A 25651-nucleotide genomic window follows, 5' to 3' on the forward strand; every position below is an offset into this window, starting at 1 on the left:
GGGACTGAGCCCCGCACCAGGCTTCCCGCTCAGCGGGGAGTTTATCCTTTTCCTGTCCCTCTCTCCCGATCCCACCCATGCACACTAAATCTCAAATAAAATCTTAAAAAAAAAAAAAAAGAGAGAGAATGAAAAGGCAAGCCACATGCTGGGAGAAAATGTTTAGAAATCACTTATCTGGAAAAGGACTTGTATCCACTATATATAAAGAGCCCCCCCACCCCCCCAAAAGACCTCCCAAATATCAATAAAAAGAAAACAACCCAATAAAAACATAGGCAAAAGATACGGACACTGGCAAATAAGCACATGAAAATATGTTCAACATCATTAGTCATTAGGGAAATGCAAAGTAAAATCACAATGAGACAGCATTATACTTTATAAGAGCTAAAATTTAAAACAATATTAAGCATAGCCAAAGATGTCTTGGAAGTATAACTCTCATACAATGCTGGTACGGATATAAAATGGTACAACTTCTTTGTAGAGGTTTAAGATTCTTGAAAATGTAAATATATACTGGGGCGGGCACCTGGGTGACTCAGCCAGTTGAGCATCTGACTTCAGCTCAGGTAATGATCCCAGGGTCCTGGGATCGAGCCCTGCGTCGGGGCGTCCAGGGTCCCTGATCCGCAGGGAGTCTGCTTGTCCCTCTCCCCCCCCCACCCCGCACCTGTGTGTGCACATGCTGTCTCTCCCTCTTAAATAAAATCTTTTTTAAAAGTGTAAATATAGGGCGCCTGGGTGTCTCAGTCATTAAGCGTCTGCCTTCGGCTCAGGTCATGATCCCAGGGTCCTAGGATCGAGTCCCACATCTGGCTCCCTGCTCCGCGGGAGGCCTGCTTCTCCCTCTCCCACTCCCCCTGCTTGTGTTCCTGCTCTCGCTGTCTCTCTGTCAAATAAATAAAATCTTTTAAAAAAATAAAAAAATAAAAATGTAAATATATACCTACCTTATGACCCAGACATTCCACTCCTCTTAATTACCCAAGAGAAATAAAAGCATATGTCATTACAAAGACTTAAACACAAATGTTCATAGCAGCTTTATTTGTAATAACCAAAAACTGGAAACAGCCCAAATGGCCATCAAGAGATGAACAGACAAATTTGGTATTTCCATAGTGGACTACTACTCAGCCAAAAAAAAAAAAAAGAACCACTGATACAATGAATATGTAACATAGGTAAACCTCAAAATAATTTATGCTGAAAGACACAGACCAGAAAGAATACATATGATGGAATATTTATATAAAATCCTAGAAAAGCAAAACTCAACCAAGTGACAGCAGATCAGCAGTTGCTGTGCAAAGCTGTGAGAGAGGGATTACCAAGGGGCATAAGCAATTTTGGGGGGTTATGGCTCTGTTTATTATCTTGACTATGGTGACTATTTCACTGGTGTATACATAAGTCAACACTTAGCAATGGTATTATAGTAAGTAACATTTTTATTAGGTTCCATTGTTCTAAGCACTCCTATGTGTATTAATGCAATTAATCCTCAACACAAACCTGAGGTAGACTGTCATCCAGATTTTACAGATAAGGAAATTAGTAGGGTCTGTACTTAACCAAGGTAACACACCTGGGCTCATACCAAAGTCAGCCTGGCTCTGTAATATTATCCACTACTCTGCTTCCTGCAGTGGGCGAAGTCAAGCACCTTGCAAAAGGGGGATGCTAAAACAGAACACGTTTATATCTCCCCTCATCTCTACTGGTAACAGAAAATAACGGACACTTCTTCCATGGTAAAATAGAACTAAATGAAGTTGCAAGGAAATGCTTCCTGCTGTGAGGGTCACTTGGAAGAGCAATGAGATGGATGAATAAATAGGGCCTTGCATTTGACTCAAAGGGTACATATATACCCCAACTTTCGCAAAGGCACAGACTACAACTGAGCAATAAGTAACTACAGAGTAAGTAGTGTGGGTGGGCACTGCACCTGAGGTAGGTCTCTGAAAACTTGCAGCCTACTAGGAATATCCTCCAAAATACAGATGGCTCCACATGGACAAGGGCCCTCTGTTTCTGAGTCTAGAAGACTCCTAATATAGATTGTGATAGGGTTTCCTTTCTGGTTGACCCCTTGTGTAGTGTTGCACACCTGAGAATGGATGCATGGGAGATAAAGGTTCAAAATCTAAGTTTATACTAAGCTCTCACTTGAGGGTACTAAACACTGGGTGGAACTTATTTTCCCTTAGAATTTTGCAGGAATACACCACTGTCCTCTAACTTTCAAGACTGCTGTTCTGAAATCTAATGCATTCTTATACCTGATCTTTTGTTTTCTCTAGAACCTTTTTAAGATCTCCTCTTAAAGCCTGGAGTTTTGGTAATTCACAGCGGTGTCCTCTGATGTAGGCCCTCCCACACATCCCTCATTCATCTTGCAGGGCACTCAGGGACACCACAAACTCCACAGAGTATCAGCCAGTTACATTTCCTTGTACATCTGAGTTTGGGGGTTTGTTTCTTCTTTTCTAACTGTAAAGAGTGTGCTGGCGAAGAACGGAGTGGGGAGAAACAAGGAGGCACAGCACACCCAGCTGCAGACAACCCTACTCTTGCACAGGTATCTTCTGTGTGTGTAGTTTCCGATGCAGAGTGAATCGCCCACACCAACTGAAGGTTTTCCCACACACCTCACACTCGTACGGTTTCTCACCAGTGTGAACTCGCTCGTGCTGGACCAGGGTGATTTTCTGACTGAAGGCCTTCCCACACTCCTTACATTCAAAAGGTTTCTCCCCGGTGTGAATGCGCTGATGCTGAGTCAAGGCTGTGGGGGAGCTTAACCGTTTCCCGCACTCTTTACATTCATAGTGCTTCTCCCCAGTGTGCACTCGCTGATGGACGATAAAGCTTGAGCTACAACTGAAAGTCTTCCAACATTCGTTACATTCATAGAGTTTCTCCCCAGTGTGGAACCTCTGGTGCTGGAGGAAAACAGAACTGCTGATGAAGGCCTTGCCGCACTCCTTACATTCATAGGGCTTCTCTCCAGTGTGGATTCTCTGATGCTGAATCAAGGCCGTGTCTGAACTTAAACCTTTCCCACATTCTTTACATTTAAATGGTTTCTTTCCAGTATGAATTACCTGATGCCGAATAAGTAATGAGTTGTATCTGAAGGCTTTTCCACATTCTTTGCATTTGAAAGACCTTTCACCAGTGTGACATCCCTGAAAATCCGCCACTCGACTGAAGTATCTGCCACATTTTCTACATTCGTATGATAGCTGACCACTAGAAACTGTCTGATCCGTACTGAGTTGCGTGCTGACACTAACGTTTTCCCCAGATTTCTCACATTGCTCCCCACTCCCGACAGTGCAGGCCTCGTGATGGCTGGCTGGCCCATCTGTGAAATCTCTCCTGTTTGACTTGGCCTTCTTAGCTACCCAGTGACCATGCTGCTGCTCTGGGCTGCTCCCAAAGTCCAGGCGCTGGGGAACATTCCCTGGCAGCCCTCCTAATGTCAGTCCGTGGGACTCCGTTTCTTTAGAAATGTGTTCCTTTGGAGTTGATTCTTCCTTCTCAGCTCTGGTCTCACCCCCTGAGATCACAGGGAATAAAAAAAAAAAAGGTGTCAGCCTCTGATAGTGCTGAAGGGGAAAAGGATCAAGTGGCTATTTTCCTATAGGCACACAAAATGGCTACCGAAGACCACCACACAGCAGAGCCCCACAAGTGAAATGAAGACACTATGGGTGGGTGGACAGCAAGGCCGGGAGGCATTCCCATAAAGAGTGTAAAGATGGGAAAACAGCCAAGACTGTTACCTACTAGGGTGGAAAGACCAACCGCTTTCTCCCAAGTGAAGGGGTGAGGTAAGAAGGTATGGAAAAATGATGACTACAGACCCCAAGGTCAGAGGAAGACCACCAGACTGAAGAAGGGGCAGGTCAAGCAGCTCGAACTACAAAGGGTCCCACAATTGATTCCTTAAAAGCTGCTTATTTTTTACATTATCCAAGTCATAATCTTTGAAAAGAGAATGGTCTCTGTCATCAAGCTGATGCTAGTAAAGCAGCAGCCTCCAATGTGATGGCTAAGAGGACTATGGTGGGCTAACACGACAGCGGCGGCAAAGAAAGGGGAAGACATGGAGGCTTGCTTCTAAAAAGAAGAGCACTCACTGCACGTGTGAAGAACCCTTCCAAGAACGGACATAAGCCTCAGGGAGGACCTGGTAATGACACTTGTGCTTTTCCTAAACTGCTGCACACTGCATATAGTTTAATATGACAGCAGGAATGTGAAATAGAGAAAACCAAAAGCTATTTTCCCTCTCCTATTAAGGCCTTTTGCAGGCTAATATAATCTTCAGCACTGGGCCGTGGCAACCTCTTGTGTTTACAAGCAAACTGTTTAAAAAATGCTCTTTACCCAGATAGGCTGAAGTCCTGGGAAAGGCAGAACTTTAACACAAGGCTTGGAGTGGGGGGAGTTGGGCATTATTTATGGACATTCTCTGAGAAGAGTCTGAAGAGCACATGAAATTTTTCCAGGCAGAATAGGGGTGAAACAAAGTAAAAAAGGCAAAAAAAAAAAAAATACACTTGTTATTTTTAATTCTCAGATCAATACCTTTCAAAATGAGGAAGCCATTCACCTTTCTTTTATAATAAGTTTTGTTTCAAAAGTTCAGCTGTTAAAATCAAAGTTTTTTTAAGTGTCTGTAGGGGAAAAATTACAGGCTTCAGGTGGGTATTGAGGCAAGGGAATCATGGGGTGTGTTGTGCTGGTGTCTATGTGTGAAAATTTCCATTACGAAAAAGAATTTTTTCATTTTTTTAAATAATTTTTTAAATCATAAAATTTTATTTTATTTTTTATTTTTATTTAAGTAAGTGTTTGGGAACTCATAACTCAGTTTCCCAGAGAGGAGCCTGGCTGGCTGAGTCAGTAGAGTATGCAACTCCTGATCTCAGGATTTTAAGTTCAAGCCCCACATTGGGTGTAGGGTTTACTTAAAAAAAAAAAAAAATTCCCAGGGGTGCCTGGGTGGCTCAGTCATCAAGCGTCTGCCTTTGGCTCAGGTCATGATCCCAGGGTCCTGGGATCGAGCCCCATATCGGGCTCCCTGCTCTGCAGGAAGCCTGCTTCTCCCTCTCCCACTCCCCCTGCTTGTGTTCCCTCTCTCACTATGTCTCTCTGTCAAATAAATAAATAAATACAATCTTCAAAAAAAAAAAAAAATTCCCATAGAAATAATATACTCTGTGAATATGTGGATGGCTAGATAGGCCCCAGAAGCCTATTTTCCTTCTAAGGTGGTAGACATCCTCAACTCTGCAACAACAAACTGGCAGAAAAATAAACTTTCCACAAGACAGGGCTCAAAAGAGCCTTCATGGTTCAAGAGCTGCTCACTCAGTCACATGGTGTCCCTTAGCAGGTGGTGAGGTGGAGAGGCAAAGATGAACATCCACAGAAATCTTGCAGCCATGCCTTTCCTGAAAGAGACTGGCCCTTCCTCATTTAAGAGGGGCTACCACCACGAACGCAGAATCACATGTAATGATTCCAGAAAAAAGAAAACAGTCTCACAAGAGAAGAAACACTTCACACACATTCAAATGTGAAAATAGGAAAGCAGGCTAAGCAAAAAAGACAGCTGGTAGGTTCTCATGCTCACCTGGACAGATGCCTCTGAGGGCTTCCCTGCCTGCAGGCTCCCAGGGTTCCAGGCCCCATGGCAGTTCCCCTCGCTCTAGCTGGGAGACCAGAACAGGTCTGGTGAATAGAAAAGCTGCCCAGGGAAAAGAAACAGGAACAAAAAGTAAAGGGAATCAGGAAGCGAGGTCTCCTCTTGGCTGTCTGTACCTTTCTTCACTGAGCCAGGGAGGGAAATGAAGACAAGTCAGCCTGTGCTATCTTAGAGGACAGAAAATTCCCACAAACAGGGGCAGAGTCCTGGAATAACCCCCCACTCGCATGAGGGAGTCCCAGATCTTCTTCAGGGAACTTGGAAGACAGAGGCAAAGGGCTCTGCTGAGCTCCCAAGAGCTCTTCATTTCCCTTCATGCATGGGGCAGAGTCCCTCCCAGGGCCAGAGGGACAGCAGATTTCCAAACCTGGGAACCCAAAACTCTCCCCACCCAGCAGCCTCTGAGGAGCTCAGCCTTTGGAGCAACTGCCCATGAGGGTTATCAGAGAGGCCACAATATCTAAGGAAGAAAGTAGCCAGGATGCACAAATGGCAGAGGCAGACAACAGCAGGGAGAAGAGAGTCCTTACCCAGGGAAGCCACATTTGCATAATTCTCCAGCATCACCTCCCGGTACAGAGCCCTCTGTGAAGGGTCCAGGATAACCCATTCATTCTGGGTGAAGTACACGGCCACGTCCTCAAAGGTCACTGGCTCCTGAAACAACAGGTTCCTGCTCAAGCCCTGTGTGAAGGCAGAGGAGCCTAAGTATTGGGGCAGAGACCTACCGGGTGTGGTGGTATTGCCAAGGACAGTTCTCCAGTGCCCCGAACTCCCCAAGGGGGCCAGCCCTCAGCCAACATCACCCTCATCTACAGGAAAAGTCCAAGACCCACTGCACCCCTTTGTGGTCATCCCCACAAACAGCCCTTCTTTCCTCTGCTGACCTCTGTGTTGACTCTGCCGGGCCCTGCTCTATGTGCCCGTTGGTCACTCTGGCTCCTTTCCATGGGTTTTCTGTGCACACGCACAGGGAACATCTGTATAAACACAGCCCACCACACTTTTGTACTGATCTCCACTCCGGCCCTGATCCCACTAAAGTGACACCAATATAATGGCCCAAGAGGAGAAGAGTCAAAGCAGACTAGGGAGTTCAGAGAATTTTAGAAAGCAGAAAGGATGAATGTAGATAACTAAATGAGAAAAGCAGAGAAAGCTGAATGTTAACTGCTGGCAGAGGGGGAAGCAAACAAAAAGGAGGCTGATCATCATACAAAACCAAGGATGAGCCCAGGATTTTTTAAGTGTGCTCTGCTTATTAAAACTTGGCAAAATATTCTATCTGTTTAAAAGCACCAAGGAGGAGAGAGGACCCACAAGTATTTAGGGCAGTAAATAAAAAATACCTACACAAAGGTGTATCACTGAGAAGTCTCGGAAAAATGAGAACATTAAAAAAAAAATCCTAAACACTTCCAGAGCAGGAAACACACACACACACACACACACACACACACACACACACACACAAAGACTGGGGAGTCAAGATGACAACAGACCACATGGTGAAAGTAAATGGGGAAATGTTTTTTAAAATGCTGAGTGAAGGGGCACCTGGGTGGCTCAGTCGAAGCCTCAGACTCTTGATTTCTGCTCAGATGGTGATCTCAGTGTCATGAGATCAGCCCTGCATCGGGCTCCACACTCAGTAGGCAGTCTGCTTGGGATTCTCCTCTCTCAAGTAAATAAATTAATTTAAAAAATAAAAAACAGAGGGGCGGAGCAAGATGGCGGAGGAGTAGGAGACCTGGATTTCATCTGGTCTCAGGAATTCAGCGGGATAGGGATCAAACCATTCTGAACACCTATGAACTCAACAGGAGATGGAAAAAAAGAACAGCAACAACTCTGAACAGAAAAGCGACCACTTTCTGGAAGGTAGGACATGCGGAGAAGTGAATCTGAGGCGATATTCGGGAGGATAGACGGCGGGGGAGGGGACCTCCGACGGACGCTTCTGGCAAGTGATAGAGCCGCGGAGCACAAAATCGGAACTTTCAGAAGTCAGCTCCACTGAGGGACGTCGCCACAGTGGCTAAGTTGGGGGGGTGGAACCCTCGGGGGACAGTGTGGTCTCAGGACCCTCGGGGTCACAGAAAGACGGGGGTGCCTGAGTGCAGCAGAGCTCCCAGGTATCGGAGCGGGGAAGCCGGCTGCAGAGACGTAGCGGAGTGGGCTCTCAGCTCGGGGATGCCATAAACCATGATCCGCGGCACAGTTGGGGCACTGCTCCTCCAGCAGGGACCCAACAAGCGGCAGATCCGGGGAGACTCCCCTTCCTCCCCCGGGAGGAGCGGCACAGAAACGCACTGCAGGGATCTGCTGGGTTTGGAGACTCCACACGGGGTCGGGTGCCAGAGATAGAAATGCTCGGTCATAGGCCAGGTGAGCACGGAGTGCGGCCGGACACCGGGGAGACCAGAGTGACTGCTTTTCTCTGCGGGCGCACTGAGGAGCGGGGCCCTAAGTTCTAGGCCCCTCCAGGGCAGAGATTGGGAGGCCACCATTTTCACTCTCATCCTCCAAAGCTGTACGGAAAGCTTGCAGGGAACAAAAGCTCCCGGGAGCAAACCCGAGCAGATTATTCAGCCCGGACCAGGCAAGTGCCGGGCAATTCCGCCTCCAGCAAAGACATTTGGGAACCACGGCAACAGGCCCCTCCCCCAGAAGATCGGCAAGAACAGCCAGCCAACACCAAGTTTACCGATCAATGAGAATGGCAGAACTCCAGTGCTAGGAGAATACTGCACATAGAATTCATGGTTTTACCATGATTCTTTAGTCTTTCAAAGTTAATTTTTTTTAACTGTCTTTTTTTCTGAAATTTTTTTCCCCTTTTTCAACCAACATCTTATCAATTCCTTTTTTAAAAAACATTTTTATTTTTCATTTTTAGAGTCATATTCTATCCATTCATAGTAGTTACCCTTATTTTTGGCATATATATAAGTTGTTCTCCCTTTAAAATTTTGAGATACAGTTCCTTCTAACAGATCAAAATATGCCCTAAATCACTAGTGTATGGATTTGTTCTAACTCCTGCCTGATCGCATTCTCTCCCTTCTTTTTTTTAAAAACTCTTCCTTCTTTTTCAAACAACTTATCAATTCCTTTCATAAAATTTTTTATAATTTTCCTCTTTACAGTCATATTCCATCCCTTCATAGTATCAACCCTTTTTTTGTACATATATAAGTTTTTCTTTAAAATTTTGGGAGGCACTTTCTTCTAACAAACCAAAATACACCCAAAATCTAGTGTATGGCACTGATCTATGCACCAGCCTGAACATATTTCATCATATTCTGTTTTTGTTTTGTTCTGTTTTTGTTTGTTTTTATCTTTTTTTTCTTTTTCTTTTTTCTTTCTTTCCCTTTCATTTCCCCTGGTTTCAGGTCTTTTCTGATTTCTTTAGAGTATATTTTCTGGGGACACTATAACCCTGTTAGCCTTTTGTTCTCTCACTCATCTATTCTCCTCTGGACAAAATAACAAGACTGAAACAATCACATCAACAAAAAGAACAAGAAGTAGTACCAACTGCCAGGGACCTACTCAATACGGACATTAGTACAACGTCGGACCTAGAGTTCAGAATCATGATTTTAAAGATACTACCTGAGCTTGAAAAAAGCATGGAAGTTATTAGAGAAAGGCTTTCTGGAGAAATAAAAGAACTAAAATCTAACCAAGTCGAAATCAAAAAGGCTATTAATGAGGTGCTATCAAAAATGGGGGCACTGGGGCACCTGGGTGGCTCGGTCATTAAGCATCTGCCTTCAGCTCAGGTCATGAACCCAGGGTCCTGGGATCGAGCCCCACATAGCGTGGGGGCCTGCTTCTCCCTCTCCCACTCCCCCTGCTTGTGTTCCCTCTCTCACTGTGCCTCTCTCTGTCAAATAAACAAATAAAATCTTTAAAAAAAAAATGGGGGCACTAACTGCTAGGATAAATGAGGCAGAAGAGAGAATCAGCGATATAGAAGACCAAATGATGGAAAATAAAGAAGCTGAGAAAAAGAGAGAGAAACAACTACTGGACCACGAGGGCAGAGTTCAAGAGATAAGCGATACCATAAGACAAAACAACATTAGAATACTTGGGATCCCAGAAGAAGAAGAGAGAGGGGGGCAGAAGGTATATTGGAGCAAATTATAACAGAGAACTTCCCTAATGTGGGGAAGGAAACAGGCATCAAAATCCAGGAGGCACAGAGAACCCAACTCAAATCAATAAAAATAGGTCAACACTCCGACATCTAATAGTAAAACTTATGAGTCTCAGAGACAAAGAGAAAATCCTGAAAGCAGCTCAGGAGAAGAGATATGTAACCTACAATGGTAGAAACATTAGATTAGCAACAGACCTATCCACAGAGACCTGGCAGGCCAGAAAGGACTGGCATGATACATTCAGAGCACTAAATGAGAAAAATATGCAGCCTGGAATACTATATCCAGCTTGGCTGTCACTGAAAATAGAAGGAGAGATAAAAAGCTTCCAGGACAAACAAAAACTAAAGGAATTTGCAAACACGAAACCAGCCCTCCCAAGAAATATTGAAAGGCGTCCTCTAAGCAAAGAGAGAGCCTAAAATCAGCATAGGCCAGACAGGAACACAGACAATATACAGTAACAGTCACTTTACAGGCAATACAATGGCACTAAATTCACATCTTTCAATAGTTAGCCTGAATGTAAACGGGCTAAATGCCCCAATCAAAAGACACAGGCTATCAGACTGGATTAAAAAACAAGACCCGGGCACCTGGGTGGCTCAGTTGGTTAAGCAACTGCCTTCGGCTCAGGTCATGATCCTGGAGTCCCAGGATCAAGTCCCGCATCAGGCTCCCTGCTCTGCGGGGAGTCTGCTTCTCCCTCTGACCCTCTTCCCTCTCGTGCTCTCTATCTCTCATTCTCTCTCTCTCAAATAAATAATAAAATAAAATCTTTAAAAATAAATAAATTAATTAAATAAATAAATAAATAAAAAACAAGACCCATCGATATGCTGTCTGCAAGAGACTCATTTTAGACCCAGACACCCACAGAATGAAAGTGAGGGGGTGGAAAACCATTTACCATGCTAATGGACACCAAAAGAAAGCTGGGGTGGCAATCCTTATATCAGACAAATCAGATTTTAAACCAAAGACTGTAATAAGAGAGAGGAGGGACACTATATCCTACTTAAAGGGTCTATCCAACAAGAAGATCCAGCAATTGTAAATATCTATGCCCCTAACATGGGAGCAGCCAATTATATAAGGCAATTAATAACAAAAGCAAAGAAACACATTGACAACAATACCATAATAGTGGGGGACTTTAACACCCCCCTCACTGAAATGGACAGATCATCTAAGCAAAAGATCAACAAGGAAATAAAGACTTTAAATGACACACTGGACCAAATGGACTTCACAGACATATTCAGAACATTCCATCCCAAAGCTACGGAATACACATTCTTCTCTAGTGGCCATGGAACATTCTCCAGAATAGGTCACATCCTAGGTCACAAATCGGGTCTCAACCGGTACCAAAAGACTGGGATCATTCCCTGAATATTTTCAGACCACAATGCTTTGAAACTAGAATTCAATCACAAGAGGAAAGTCGGAAAGAACTCAAATACATGGAGGCTAAAGAGCATCCTACTGAAGAATGAATGGGTCAACCAGGAAATTAAAGAAGAATTTAAAAAATTCATGGAAACCAACGGAAATGAAAACAAAACTGTTCAAAATCTTTGGGATGCAGCAAAGGCAGTCCTAAGAGGAAAGTATATAGCAATACAAGCCTTTCTCAAGAAACAAGAAAGGTCTCAAATACACAACCTAACCCTACAACCTAAAGGAGCTAGAGAAAAAACAGCAAATAAAGCCTAAACCCAGCAGAAGAGAAATCATAAAGATCAGAGCACAAATCAATGAAATAAAAACCAAAAGAACAGTAGAACAGATCAATGAAACTAGGAGCTGGTTCTTTGAAAGAATTAACAAGATTGATAAACGCCTGGCCAGACTGATCAAAAAGAAAAGAGAAAGGACCCAATCAACAAAATCATGAATGAAAGAGGAGAGAACACAACCAACACCAAAGAAATACAAACAATTATAAGAACATATTATGAGCAAGTATATGCCAGCAAATAGGTAACCTGGAAGAAATGGATGCATCCCTAGAGATGTATCAACTACCAAAATTGAACCAGGAAGGAATAGAAAACTTGAACAGACCTATAACCACTAAGGAAATTGAAGCAGTCATCAAAGATCTCCCAACAAACAAAAGCCGAGGGCCAGATGGCTTCCAGGGGATTTCTACCAAACATTTCAAGAAGAATTAATACCTATTCTTCTGAAACTGTTCCAAAAAAATAGAAATGGAAGGAAAACTTCCAAACTCGTTTTATGAGGCCACCATTACCTTGATCCCCAAACCAGACAAAGACCCCATCAAAAAGGAGAATTATACACCAATATCCTTGATGAACATGGATGCAAAAATTCTCACCAAAATACTAGCCAATAGGATCCAACAGTACATTAAAAGGATTATTCACCACGACCAAGTGGGATTTATCCCTGGGCTGCAAGGCTGGTTCAACATCCACAAATCAATCAACATGATACAATACATTAACAAAAGAAAGAACAAGAATCATATGATCCTCTCAATAGATGCAGAAAAAGCATTTGACAAAGTACAGCATCCTTTCTTGATCAAAACTCTTCAGAGTATAGGGATAGAGGGTACATACCTCAATATCATAAAAGCCATCTATGAAAAACCTACAGCCAATATCATTCTCAATGGGGAAAAGCTGAGAGCTTTCCCCCTAAGGTCAGGAACGTGGCAGGGATGTCCACTCTCCCCACTGCTATTCAACATAGTATTTGAAGTCCTAGCCACAGCAATCAGACAACAAAAAGAAATCAAAGGCATCCGAATTGGCAAAGAAGTCAAACTCTCACTCTTTACAGATGATATGATACTTTATGTAGAAACCCCAAAAGACTCCACCCCAAAACTGCTAGAACTCATACAGGAATTCAGTAAAGTGGCAGGATATAAAATCAATGCACAGAAACCAGTGGCATTCCTATACACCAACAACAAGACAGAAGAGAGAGAAATTAAGGATTCAATCCCATTTACGATTGCACCCAAAACCATAAGATACCTAGGAATAAATTTAACCAAAGAGGCAAAGGATCTGTACTCAGAAAACTATAAAATACTCATGAAAGAAACTGAGGAAGACACAAAGAAATGGAAAAGGTTCCAGGCTCATGGATTGGAAGAAATATATTGTGACGATGTCAATGCTACCCAGAGCAATCTACACATTCAATACAATCCCCATCAAAATACCATCCACTTTTTTCAAAGAAATGGAATAAATAATCCTAACATTTGTATGGAACCAGAAAAGACCCCGAATAGCCAGAGGAATGTTGAAAAAGAAAAGCAAGGCAAAGCTGGTGGCATCACAATTCTGGACTTCCAGCTCTACTACAAAGCTGTCATCATCAATACAGTATGGTACTGGCACAAAAACAGACACATAGATCAATGGAACAGAACAGAGAGCTCAGAAATGGACCCTCAACTCTATGGTCAACTAATCTTTGACAAAGCAGGAAAGAATGTCCAATGGAAAAACGTGTCTTCAACAAATGGTGTTGGGAAAATTGGACAGCCACATGCAGAAGAATGAAATGAGACCATTTCCTTACACCACACACAAAAATAGACTCCAAATGGTTGAAAGACCAAATGTGAGACAGAGTCCATCAAAATCCTAAAGGAGAACACAGGTAGCAACCTCTTCGACCTCAGCCACAGCAACTTCTTCCTAGAAACATCACCAAAGGCAAGGAAAGCAAGGGCAAAAATGAACTATTGGGATTTCATCAAGACAAAAAGCTCTTGCACAGCAAAAGAAACAATCAACAAAACCAAAAGACAACCGACAGAATGGGAGAAGATATTTGCAAATGACGTATCAGATAAAAGGCTAATATCCAAAATCTATAAAGAACTTATCAAACTCAACACCCAAAGAACAAATAATCCAATCAAGAAATGGGCAGAAGACATGAACAGACATTTTTCCAAAGAAGACATCCACATGGCCAACAGACACATGAAAAAGTGCTCAACATCGCTCAGTATCAGGGAAATCCAAACCAAAACCTCAATGAGATACCACCTCACACCAGTCAGAATGGCTAAAATTAGCAAGTCAGGAAATGACAGATGTTGGCGGGGATGCGGAGAAAGGGGAACCCTCCTACACTGTTGGTGGGAATGCAAGCTGGTGCAACCACTCTGGAAAACAGTATGGAGGTTCCTCAAACAGTTGAAAATAGAGCTACCATACGATCCAGCAATTGCACTACTGGGTATTTAACCCAAAGATACAAATGTAGGGATCTGAATGGGTATGTGCACTCCGATGTTTACAGCAGCAATGTCCACAATAGCCAAACTGTGGAAAGAGCCAAGACGTCCAACGACAGAGGAATGGATCAAGAATATGTGGTATATATATACAATGGAATATTATGCAGCCATCAAAAGGAATGAGATCTTGCCATTTGCAACGACGTGGATGGAACTGGAGGGTGTTATGCTGAGCGAAATAAGTCAATCAGAGAAAGACATGTATCATATGACCTCACTGATATGAGGAATTCTTAATCTCAGGAAGCAAACTGAGGGTTGCTGGAGTGGGGGGCGGGTGGGAGGGATGGGGTGGCAGTGTGATAGACATTGGGGAGGGTATGTATGGTGAGCGCTGTGAATTGTGCAAGACTGTTGAATCACAGGTCTGTACCTCTGAAACAAATAATGCAACATATGTTAAAAAAAGAAGAAGATAGCAGGAGGGGAAGAATGAAGGGGGGGAATCGGAGGGGGAGAGGAACCATTAGAGATGATGGACTCTGAAAAACAAACTGCGGGTTCTAGAGGGGAGGGGGATGGGGGGATGGGTTAGCCTGCTGATGGGTATTAGAGGGCACGTTCTGCATGGAGTATTGGGTGTTATACGCAAACAATGAATCACGGAACACTACATCAAAAACTAATGATGTAATGCATGGCGATTAACATAACAATAAAAAATAAATAAAAAATAAAAATGCTGAGTGAAAACTTCTGCTTCTCGTTCAGATGGAGCTAAAGGGATTGGGTTTATTCTGCCCGAACCAAGACAAATTACACAAAACAAGTTATCAGATACTGGGTGACAGCAATGAAGGACAACAATCCCAGAGGGACGGGAAATAAAGAGGTGAGCCCTATGACTTGCCAAGTTTACTACCTTGAAAGAGTTTCCAGGCTGCAAGACAGGGAGGGGGAGATGAGGCAGAGCCCGGCCGATTCCCTGGTGTATTCTGAGGAGACCAAGACAGCCGAGTTCGGGACAGAATACCATAGAGAAGAGAGGTGTACAGAGAAACCTAATTCCCTGCAGAGGGCTCCCTAGAGTATTCAACAGAATGACCAGGGCACAGGTGTGTGGTAACTACCCAAAGCCAGAGAAAGGATCATTTGAAAGGACTGAAGGGCACAATGCCTGGCGTTCACACAGGGCCAGAAACGGTGCCTATTTCCACTATCCACACTGGAAAATTTCATAATTCATAGGCCATTGGACAGAGCTCTCAGGAAACTCTTGCCTCAGTAGTGGAGAATAATTATTCCTAGGCTGAGCACCACTCCAGGTTCTACTAGCAAATCATAAATATCAGGGCCAGAACGGATCAAATTGTTTCCAAGTAAACTGAACCTTATTCCAGAGAAGATTCCAGAATACTTGGGGGAGGGGCATCTGGCTGGCTCAGTCAGTAGAGCATGCAACTCTTGATCTTGAGATGTTTCTTCTTTTTTTTAAGATTTTATTTATTTATTTGACAGAGAGAGAGAGAGAGCGCGCGCGCGCACAAGTAGGCAGAGAGGCAGGCAGAGGGAGAGGGAAAAGCAGACTCCCCGCTGAGCAGGGAGCCCAACGTGGGGCTAGATCCCAGGACCCTGGGATCATGACCTGAGTCGAAGTCAGGAGCTTAACCGACTGAGCCACTCAGGGGCCCCTTGATCTTGAGGTTTTAAGTTCAAGCCCCATGTTGGGTAGAAATTACTTAAAAATAAAATCTTAAAAAAATTTTTTTAAGAATATTTTGAGAGAGGCGCCTGAGTGGCTCAGTTGTTAAGCATCTGCCTTTGGCTCAGGTCATGATCCCAGAGTCCTGGGATCGAGCCCCACGTCGGGCTCCCTGCTCAGTGGGAAGCCTGCTTCTCCCTCTCCCATTCCTTCTGCTTGTGTTCCCTCTTTCACCGTGTCCTTGTCAAATAAATAAAATCTTTAAAAAAAAAAAAAAGAAGAATATTTTGAGGACTATAAAAAAATCTAGAATCAAACAAGGTAAAATTTACAATATCTGGCATTCAATCATAGATTACTAGGCATTCAAAGAAGCAGGAATACGTGACCTATGATGAGACCAGTCAATCAAAACCAACCCAGAACTGACAGATGTTAGCATTAGCAGAGTGGACCTTAAAGCAGTTATTATAAATGCACTCCAAATGTTCAAAAGTTAACTAGAGACAAGGAAGATATATATTAAAGATTTACTTATTTGAGAGAGAGACAACACGTGTACGCACGTGAGCTGGGGGGGGATGGGTTGAGGGAGAGCGAGAGAATCTCAAGCAGACTCCCAGTTGAGTGTGGAGCCCTACACTTGGCTCGATCTTGATGCATCTGGATCTCACTATCCTGAGATCATGACCTGAGCAGAAATCAAGAATCCGACACTTAACTGCCTGAGCCACCCAGGCACCCCAAAGATGTATTTTTTAAGGCCCAAATCAACCTTCTAGATATGAAAACTGCAATGTCTGAGATGAAAAATATAATTCATGGGATTGACAGCAAATCTGACATTGCAGAAAAAGAAAAAAACAACTTGTGAACTTGAAGGCTTAGCAATAAAAACCAACCAAAAGGAAACAGAGAAAAAGCCTGAAAGCCAAAAGGACAGAGCCATCAGGGAGCTATGAGAGAACCTTGAAAAGCCTAATGGACAAGTAACTGAAGGTAGACTGATAAATTAAAGATGCACACTACAAACCCTACAGCAATCTCTAAAACAGTAACACAAAGTTATAGTTTATATATAGCCAACAAAGAGTAAAACATGGAACAAAACACACCATTAGTCCTAAAGAAGGTGGAAAATCAGGAGAAAAGGGAACAAAGAAAGGACAATTAGAAAACAATTACAAAGATGACAGACTCAAATCTAATATCAATTTGGCATATCAATAATTATGCCAAAATACATAAATCTAAACATCCCAACAGGTAAACATTATCAGATTAGATTTTCTAAAAAGCAAGGGCCTACTATATGCTGCCTTCAAGAAATGCATATTACATGTAAAGACAATAAGTTAAAAGCAAAAAGATGTAAATAAAATATAGACTAGTCAAAGAAAAAGCTGGAGTGGCTATATTAATTTAAGGCAATGTAGATTTCAGAGCAAAGAATATTTTTTTAAAGATTATTTATTTCAGAGAGAGTGCGGGGAGGGGGAGAGGGAGAGGGAGAGGAGGAGAGAATCCTCAGACTCCCTGCTGAGCTCAGAGCCCAACACAGGCTCAATCCCAGGACCCTGAGATCATGACCTGAACTGAAGTCAGAGGCTTAACCAACTGAGCCACGCAGGCGCCCCAGAACAAAGAATATTAAGAGATAAAGTCATTTATAACCATAAAGGGATTAGGTCATCATGACAATTCTACATGTTTATGAAGTTAGTAACAGAGCTTCAAAATACATGAAGCAAAAACTAATGAAACTGCAAAAGAAACAGACAAATAAATCCATAATTATAGCTGGAAATTTCAATAACCCCTGTCAACAAGGATATAGCAAACATTAATAATACTATTACCCAACTTGACTTAATGGACATTTACAGAACACCCAACAACAGCAAAATCCACATTCTTCTCAGGTGTCCAAGGAACACTTTGTAAAGCAGACCATATTCTGGATCATAAAAGAAGAAATCAAGTCATACAAAGAATGTTCACTAACCACAACAGAATTAAATTAGAAGTAACAGAGAAAACACATGGAAAATTCCCAAATATTTATAAACTAAAGAACACACTCTTAATTAACACATAGATCAAAGAATAAAATAGAAAGGAATGCAGAAAGTGTTTTGAACTGAAGGAAAATGAAAACACAATGTACCAAAATTAGGGATGATGCTAAAGCAGTATTTAGGAAGACATTTATAGTATTAAATGCCTGTGTAACAAAATTTAAAAGTAAAAAAGGTCTTCAATCAGTGACCTCAGATTCACCTTTAGAATCTAGAAAAAGAACAGCAAATTTAACAAAAACTAAGTAGAACAAAATAAAGATCGAAATGGAAGCCAGTGACATAAAATAGACAAGAAACAATAGAGAAAATCACCAAAACCAAAAACTGGTTCTTTGTGAAGATAAATGCAACTTATAAATCTCTGGTCAGATTAATCAGAAAAAAGAGAAGAAATAAACTAGCAAAATTAGTTCTAAAAAAGGTGACATCACTGCAGATAATAAAAGGATAATAAGGAAATATTCTGAACAACTTTATACCATTAATGTCTACAACTGAGATAAAATAGACAAATTTCTTTTTTTTAAGGTTTTTTTTTTTGTTTATATTTTTTATTAGAGAGCCAGAGAGCACAAGCAGGGGGAGTGGCAGGCAGAGGGAGAGGGAGAAGCAGGCTCCCCGCTCAGCAGGGAGACCAATGTGGGGCTCAATCCCAGGACCTCGAGATCATGACCTGAGCTGTAGGCAGATGCTTAACCATCTGAGCCCCCCAGGCACACAAAATAGACAAATTACCAACACTCATTCAAAGAGAAATAGAATAGCCCTATATCTACCAAAGGACCTGAAACTCTATTTTAAAACTTAACAGAAAGAAAACTCCATACCTAAGTGGTTTTGGTAAATTCTACCAAACATTTAAGGAAGAAATGTAATCAGTTCTACAAAAATTCTTCCAAAATATTGAAGAGGGCAGAATACTTCCCAACTCATTCAATGGGACAAAGAGATGACAAGAAAAGAAAACTGCAGACCCATACCTCTTACAAACATAGATGCAAAAATTCTAAACAAAATTTTAACAAAAGAGAATCGAAAATATAGTAAAAGAATAACACATCATGACCAAGTGGTTTTTATCCAAGGAGTACAAGGTTGGTTGAACATTTGAAAAATTAATGTAATTCACCACAGTAAGAAACTAAAACAGAAAAATCATATAATCCTCTAAACCAACATAGAAAAAGCATTTGTCAAAATCCAACATCCATTCTTAATAAAAATCCTCAGCAAGCTAGGCATTGAACATCCTCAATCTGATAAAGGGCATTTACAAAACAAAACAAAACCTATGATGGAGATCATACTTAATGGTAAAATATTGAATGCTTTCACCTTAGGATCACAAATGAGATAAGGATATCTGCCCTCACCACCTGTACTCAACATTAAATGAAGGTTCTAGCCAGTGCAGTTAGGCAAGAAAAAGAAATAAAAGGTATCCAGACAGTAAGAAAGAAGTAAAATGTCTTTATTTGTAGATGGTATGTCTACGTAAAAAATCCAATAGGGTCTACCAAAAAAAATACCAGAATTACTTTACCCAAGGAAAGACTGCTCCAATCTTGTGGACAGAGGTGAAAAAGGTCTTCGCTGTACGCAGTGATGCAGATTTCTACTTTTCAGCCTTGATTTCAACTCTATCCCAATCAATCCCCCACACCTGCCTTTCTATCCTGACTGTATCTTAGTTTGGGCATTCTCATCTCTCCATCCCTCTCAGCTCCTCCTCCCACACCTGATAGTGACAGCCACACAATGAAAGCCACAAGCCTGTGAAACAGGAACCTCGGGAACAAGTCCCATGTGCACCTCTGAAACTCCCTGCTGCCTGCTGGCCTTTTCTTTTTTTTTTTTTAGATTTTATTTATTTGACAGAGAGAGACACAGCGAGAGAGGGAACACAAGCAGGGGGAGTGAGAGAGGGAGAAGCAGGCTTTCCGCGGAGCAGGGAGCCCGATGCGGGGCCCGATCCCAGGACTCTGGGATCATGATCTGAGCCGAAGGCAGACACCTAACGACTGAGCCACCCAGGCGCCCCCTACTGGTTATTATCACTTAACTTGCAGAGCAAAGCACCGGCTAAGGAGGAAGCCCCGACCGGTCCAAACCAGTCTCCTCCAAGATCGACCCGAGCGCTGAACTTTCACGACTTTTTCCCTCATTACAATACTAAAAATCATGCCCAGGGCTGGAGATTTAACAAATTCATTACGCAAGCGATGCATGAAGAAACATGACCTCTAAGTGTGTAGGTGCGAATAAATCCCCGCCTCTACTTGCTTAGACCGCACTCTCTTCCCACCTAAGGATCTTTACAAAATTCTCCTTGACCTCTCCTCGGAGAGTAAGCCTGAGGATTCTTTCCTTTGTGCTGCTCCCCTGTGCTCGAGCTTAAACCCCGATAAAGCGACCGACATCTGCTCTCTCTTGACATCTAAGGGTGGGAGGGCGGGTAAGGAGGGCAACGGAGCAGAGAGGATGCTCGCTCACCTGGCACCACGTGATCTGGAGCATGGCTGGGGTCCCCACTTCACAGAGCGCCGTTGGGGTTCGAGGTGAGACTGAAGAGAAAATAAAGAGGCACGGGTAGGGCTGCTGCGGCCGGGCACCCGGCAAATGCCGTCTGTCCGCCCGGGGCCCCCTCTGTCCCGGTACCCCCTCACCCCAGAGGCACAGGAATTGGGGAACCGGGTACTGGAGAACGCCGACGGGATGTGACCCCGTTAGCCGGACCCGGAGCCCAAGCGACCGCTAACGCGGCGCGCCGCAGACGCTGGGAACGCGTGGAAAGGCGGCGAACTAGCGCTCCCGGGAAAGCTTAGGACACGCTCCGCCGGAAGCCCGTAGGGCAGTTTCCCTTCCTCTCTAGGAACCTGAAAACGTGCTCGTCTCTGTGGTTCCCTAGCCCAGGTGCTACCGCCACTATCCCTACTCTCCGAGACTGCGCCAGAGTTGCGGGCTCTAGGCTCCGGTCCTGCAGCGCCCTCTCTCGGTAGCCCCTCCGGGGGATGTCGTCCGGCCAGCCTAGGCCACAGAACGGTTGCAATCCCGGGAATCACCCAGGGTTCCCTGGCGTTTTCCCCTCCTGGCTGCTCTTCCAGGTCCTAAAGGGACCACTGCCAAAGCTGCCTAGGTTCTGTGGCTGCGCGGCAGTGAGGGGGTGTGGGGCCCATCACCTGAGTAGCCAACTGTGTATTGGTGGAGAGCATGGACTACGTAGGTCCGGAAACCTGGCTGTACCACTTCTTAGCTGTGTGAGCAGAAGCAAGCTTCTTGGCCTGTTTCCTTCAACTTAATATGAAGGACCCACTATTCACAGGGAAGGCTGCTGGGCCCTTAGCTGAAATCTGTTTCCAGGCTGGGCCTGGAACACATATCCAGGTAAAGCGTGGGAAAACGGTCTAAGGCTAAATGTTAATAGCCCTTTCCCTAAAGTGTGCCACATCTTGGAAGTCCCAGCAGCACTTGTATCTTCGAAACCAAAAAACACAATTAGAAAACAAAACAACCCGCAAGCACTTAATGTGTGCCAGGCACTACTGTAAATACTTTGTTAATCCATTGACTCATTTAATTACTAAGCCTCAACAGTCCTTTGAGGGTGGTATCACTATTATACCCACTTAACAGACACGGAAACAGGCAAAGAAGCTTGCTGAATGGAATGTTGAATGTTTCATTTAGCTTCTCCTCTGCCAGTCTTCAGAACCACTCTATCCTCAAAGACTTGTCAGAGCACCCCACTACACAGCTAGACCTGCCAATGGGATAGCCACCATGATTTGCCTTTATTGCATGTTTGCAAGCCAAGCAAATGTCTCCACCTTATCCCAAGAGGCTCTTCTTGGAGGTCGCCAGTGTGGGAAGGCTCTGTTTTACCGTGAAGGTTCTAATACTCCTGAGAATAGCTTCAGAGGCATGGCTTCTACTAGCCAAGCTAGTAGCTTCTTTGTATCAAAGCCAAGCTTTGATACTGTTCTATGTAAGAACTGTCCTCCTGAAAGAGGACTTTGGCTGCCTCCATTTTGACCTCAAACTTTTTAGTTGGGTTCTTCTTTCCAGCTTGTCTCTTGGCTCAGGAAGAAGATCCATAGAGCCAAGTATCCCCTGATGGGAACCAAAACTACCCCTTCAAGCAACAAGAACTGCCCTGAGGCAGCAAGACCCTACCGGTGATTGATTCCAAGACTTTGATGGCTTTTAACCTTCACTGCCTACCTGCACGTACCCACCGACTTTGTCCCACATTTTCCTCACATAAACCTGGAAGTATTTTTGGCATTTTGGAGACAGTCTTTGAGACATTAGTCGCTCACTGAAATAAATTCCTTTCTTGTTTCACCACCACTCATTTCTCTGCCTTTGGGTTTTGTCAGTCGCAGAACCTAGTCTGTTTGGGACCCCAGGATCCAGGGGCTCTTGAGCTACACTCCCTCTTCTCCAGGATTAGGAAGAATGATTGGAGCATTCTAGACGCTGAGCAGGGAGAGGAGCCTAGAGATTCGGTATGCGTCCTTTGATAATCCCAGTTTTCTAGAAACTGGGTGGCTCACTCATGCCCCCTCAGCTTTGCATGAAAAACATCTATGGTTCACCAGTTCAAGAAAATGCACTTCCAGATTTCTCCCTGGGTAGGGGAAGGAGAGTCTCTAGGCTACATGGAATCAGGAAAAGGATTTGGGATCAGGCTGAGACAGGGAAACTAAAGCGATCCATGAAAAACTGCTTTTTCATTCCTTTTCCTGCTTCTATTCTTATCAGGACCTACACCCCTCCCTTACACAGGTGTTATAGAACAGATAGTGTGTGTCCTCCTTGTAAAGGTCAAGGATTTAATGATTTCGTTGGAGTCTTCCAACGCAACAGATAATATCTAAGGACCGAGCAGGGTCTTCATGAAAGTTTTCCAAGACCAAGACCAATGACTCATCAAGAACCCTGGCTCCAGGGCATAAGTGATTTATGGAGGACACCTAACACTTTGTTTCTGGATTACTGAGAAGACAGGTGCACCAGACAATTGTCCTCAATAAAAACCCCAGGTCTCAAGCAAAGACGACACTCATTTTCCTTCCCTTTCCTTTCCAAATCTCCCAGATGCTCTGTATCTATAGTTGTCTGCTCTTACTTCTCTCAGATTGTGTTTGATTTCCATCCTATGTGAAGCCAAGTACCCTCTTGGCTGGGCCTGCAGGACCTCTTCTGGGTCCTTGGACCCAGCTAACCTGCATCAAGGCTGTTTCTTTTAAGACTCTTAAACAAGAGCACCTTCCCGCTAGTATGAGGGCAATGTGTTTATTTTTTTTTTAAGATTTTATTTATTTGACAGAGAGAGACACAGCGAGAGAGGGAACACAAGCTCGGAGAGTGAGAGAGGGAGAAGCAGGCTTCCTGCCAAGCAGGGAGCCCGATATGGGGCTCGAACCCAGGACCCTGGGATCATGACCTGAGCCAAAGGCAGACGCTTAACGACTGAGCCACCCAGGCGCCTCGAGGGAAATGTGTTTAAAAACAAAAAACTTTAAGGCCATTTATTATAAGTCAATTAAACTATTATACTATTAATCTCCATGGGAAAGATTTTACATATTTCCAAGCTCTAAAATTGTAAATTATGCCAGAACACAAATTTTATTAAGATAAACACAATTGGAGCACCTGGGTGGCTCAGCAGTTGGGTGTCCGACCCTTGATTTTGGCTCAGGTCATGATCTCGGGGTCATGGGATTGAGCCCCACATCAGGCTCCACACTCAGCATGGAGTCTGCTTGTCACTCTCCCTCTCCCCACTTGCATTCTCTCTCTCTGTCTCTTTTTCTCTGTCTCCCTCTCTCTGTGTCTAAAATAAATATATAAAATTTTTTTAAAGATAAACAATTATTTCAACATCTGACAGAGCACAAAAATGTCATTTCTTTAATTAATTACAACATGGCTCTGTGACCATCTTCATTCAGCATTGTCTTAGGAAGGTGTTATATACAATACACTTAAGACTTTACAAAGCACACATATAATATCTAATGTCCATTTATCTGAACATTTATGCCGAAAAGGAAAAAGAAATATGAAACTAATGGAAACGATGCCAAATTATCACTGCTTATAGCTTTGCTAGTTTATAACTAGCAAACAACAAATGCCTTGAGAAAACTTCATGCAACATTTACATATGGTTGAGTAAGATTTAATTAGCAAAGTTTTACAAAATTTTATTGGAAATGAGGTAACCAAAGAAAGCAGAAGCAGGGGTGCCTGGGTGGCTCAGTTGGTTAAATGTCTGACTCTTGATCTCAGCTCAGGTCATGATCTCAGCATCCTGAGATCAAGCCCCACATTAGAATACTGGAGTGGGTCCTTCTATATCATAGCAACTCATCTTTTGTGAGCCATGCTTTTATACTCAAGCTAATCAGAAGAATTTACACACACACACACACACACACACACACACAAATGTATGCACTGTTGTGTAAAGGAATGTTTATAAATTCTGGACCCTTTGGTCATCCCTACAATATAGCCAGAATCTGTCAGGTGGCAATAATGATTGCAGTGCCCAGATGTCACCCAACAATATCTCTACCTCCAGTTACTCCAGCAACTCAGAAAGACCTTTTCCCTTACCATGTAAATAGTGCTCACTATAGAGCCAAATATACAAAGTATACAAAGATTATATTTCTTTTATTGCACAAATTTTTTAAAAATTCCTAGTTGCCCTTGTATTTTTCCACTGCTTGACTTTATGATACCCTAGGTTTTTTTTTTTAAAGATTTTATTTATTTATTTGAGAGAGAGAATGAGATAGAGATGGAGAGCACATGAGAGGGGGGAGGGTCAGAGGGAGAAGCAGACCCCCTACCGAGCAGGGAGCCCGATGTGGGACTCGATCCCGGGACTCCAGGATCATGACCTGAGCCGAAGGCAGTCGCTTAACCAACTGAGCCACCCGGGCGCCCCCCCTAGGTTTTTTTTACAAACCCTCCTTGGTATTGTTGCTGGGTGAACTGGGGAGACCTCGGGCCCTGGGGCCTTGACCCAGCCAGACTCAAAGGAGTTGCTGAAAGTTCTTGGACTTGTCATGAGAATGAATTCAAGGACAGTGGACAAGTGACACAGGTGGGAAAGTTTATTAAAGTGAAAAGTACACTCTCAAGATATGAGAGCTGTGAGCTCGAGAGAGAGAGAGAGAGAGAGAGAGAGAGAGAGAGAGAGAGAGAGAGAGAGATGCATGCCCAGGGGGTTGGGTTTCTTTCTTTTACTGACAGTTGTTAACCAGAGGGCAGAATATTCATTACCTGGGGTGTGAAGCGGGGTTTCCTACTTTTTCTTCCCAATTTGGTCAGGAGTTTCCTGTTGTGGCATCCACCATCTTGGACTTGTCTGGTTTGATCCGGCTTATTGCGAAGTGCTACCAGGACAGGACTCTGACCTTCCTGATAGCTGGCCACGACTTCCTTCGTGCTGGCCTCCAGGTGTCCTGTTAGAACCTATATGTCTACTCTTAACAGTATGAAGACACAAATTTCCAGCTCTGCTGCTGAGCATGGACAACTGTCATGCTGAGTCCACCATTTCCCCACAATGGACCCATGCTTTTCGGGACACGATGTCCTCCTCATTCTTCCTTCTTTTACACCCTCCAATAATGAAGATGTTTAGTCATATCTTCAGGGCCAGTTATATATAGGAACGTCCTGCTCCCTTTTATA

The 25651-nt window shown here is 43.5% G+C and overlaps 1 protein-coding gene across 3 annotated transcripts; it reads right to left on the reverse strand.

Annotated features, from left to right (window-relative positions):
- Positions 1-959: 959 nt before the first annotated feature.
- On the reverse strand, positions 960-20773 carry ZNF620 (zinc finger protein 620). Of its 3 annotated transcripts, none has more exons than XM_088026601.1 (5): positions 20599-20773; positions 20426-20496; positions 6262-6388; positions 5660-5773; positions 961-3574 (listed from the first exon to the last, which is right to left on the reverse strand). In XM_088026601.1, the coding sequence occupies exons 2-5, from the start codon at positions 20447-20449 to the stop codon at positions 2577-2579; spliced, it is 1263 nt and encodes a 420-aa protein (XP_087882727.1). In that variant the 5' UTR covers positions 20450-20496; positions 20599-20773; the 3' UTR covers positions 961-2576. The 3 variants fall into 3 exon arrangements, with proteins under 3 accessions (XP_027962906.2, XP_087882727.1, XP_027962903.2); XM_028107102.2 differs by having other exon boundaries at positions 6262-6415; XM_028107105.2 differs by lacking the exon at positions 5660-5773 and having other exon boundaries at positions 960-3574; positions 6262-6415; positions 20426-20773.
- Positions 20774-25651: the final 4878 nt, after the last annotated feature.

Source organism: Eumetopias jubatus, unplaced genomic scaffold (assembly GCF_037043125.1).
Source record: "Eumetopias jubatus isolate StellerSeaLion01/CBP00866 unplaced genomic scaffold, mEumJub1_p1.0 scaffold_1, whole genome shotgun sequence".
Taxonomy (NCBI): Eukaryota; Metazoa; Chordata; class Mammalia; order Carnivora; family Otariidae; genus Eumetopias; species Eumetopias jubatus.

Bases quoted from the DNA above. Each gene is read 5' to 3' on its own strand.
- ZNF620 (XM_028107102.2), bottom strand. From the start codon at position 20,449: ATGCTCCAGATCACGTGGTGCCAG. The intron at 5,774-6,261 runs GTAAGGACTCTC...TTCCCTGGGCAG, and splicing joins TGCAAATGTGGCTTCCCTGG to CTTTTCTATTCACCAGACCT. The intron at 3,575-5,659 runs GTGAGCATGAGA...CTGTGATCTCAG, and splicing joins CCTCAGAGGCATCTGTCCAG to GGGGTGAGACCAGAGCTGAG.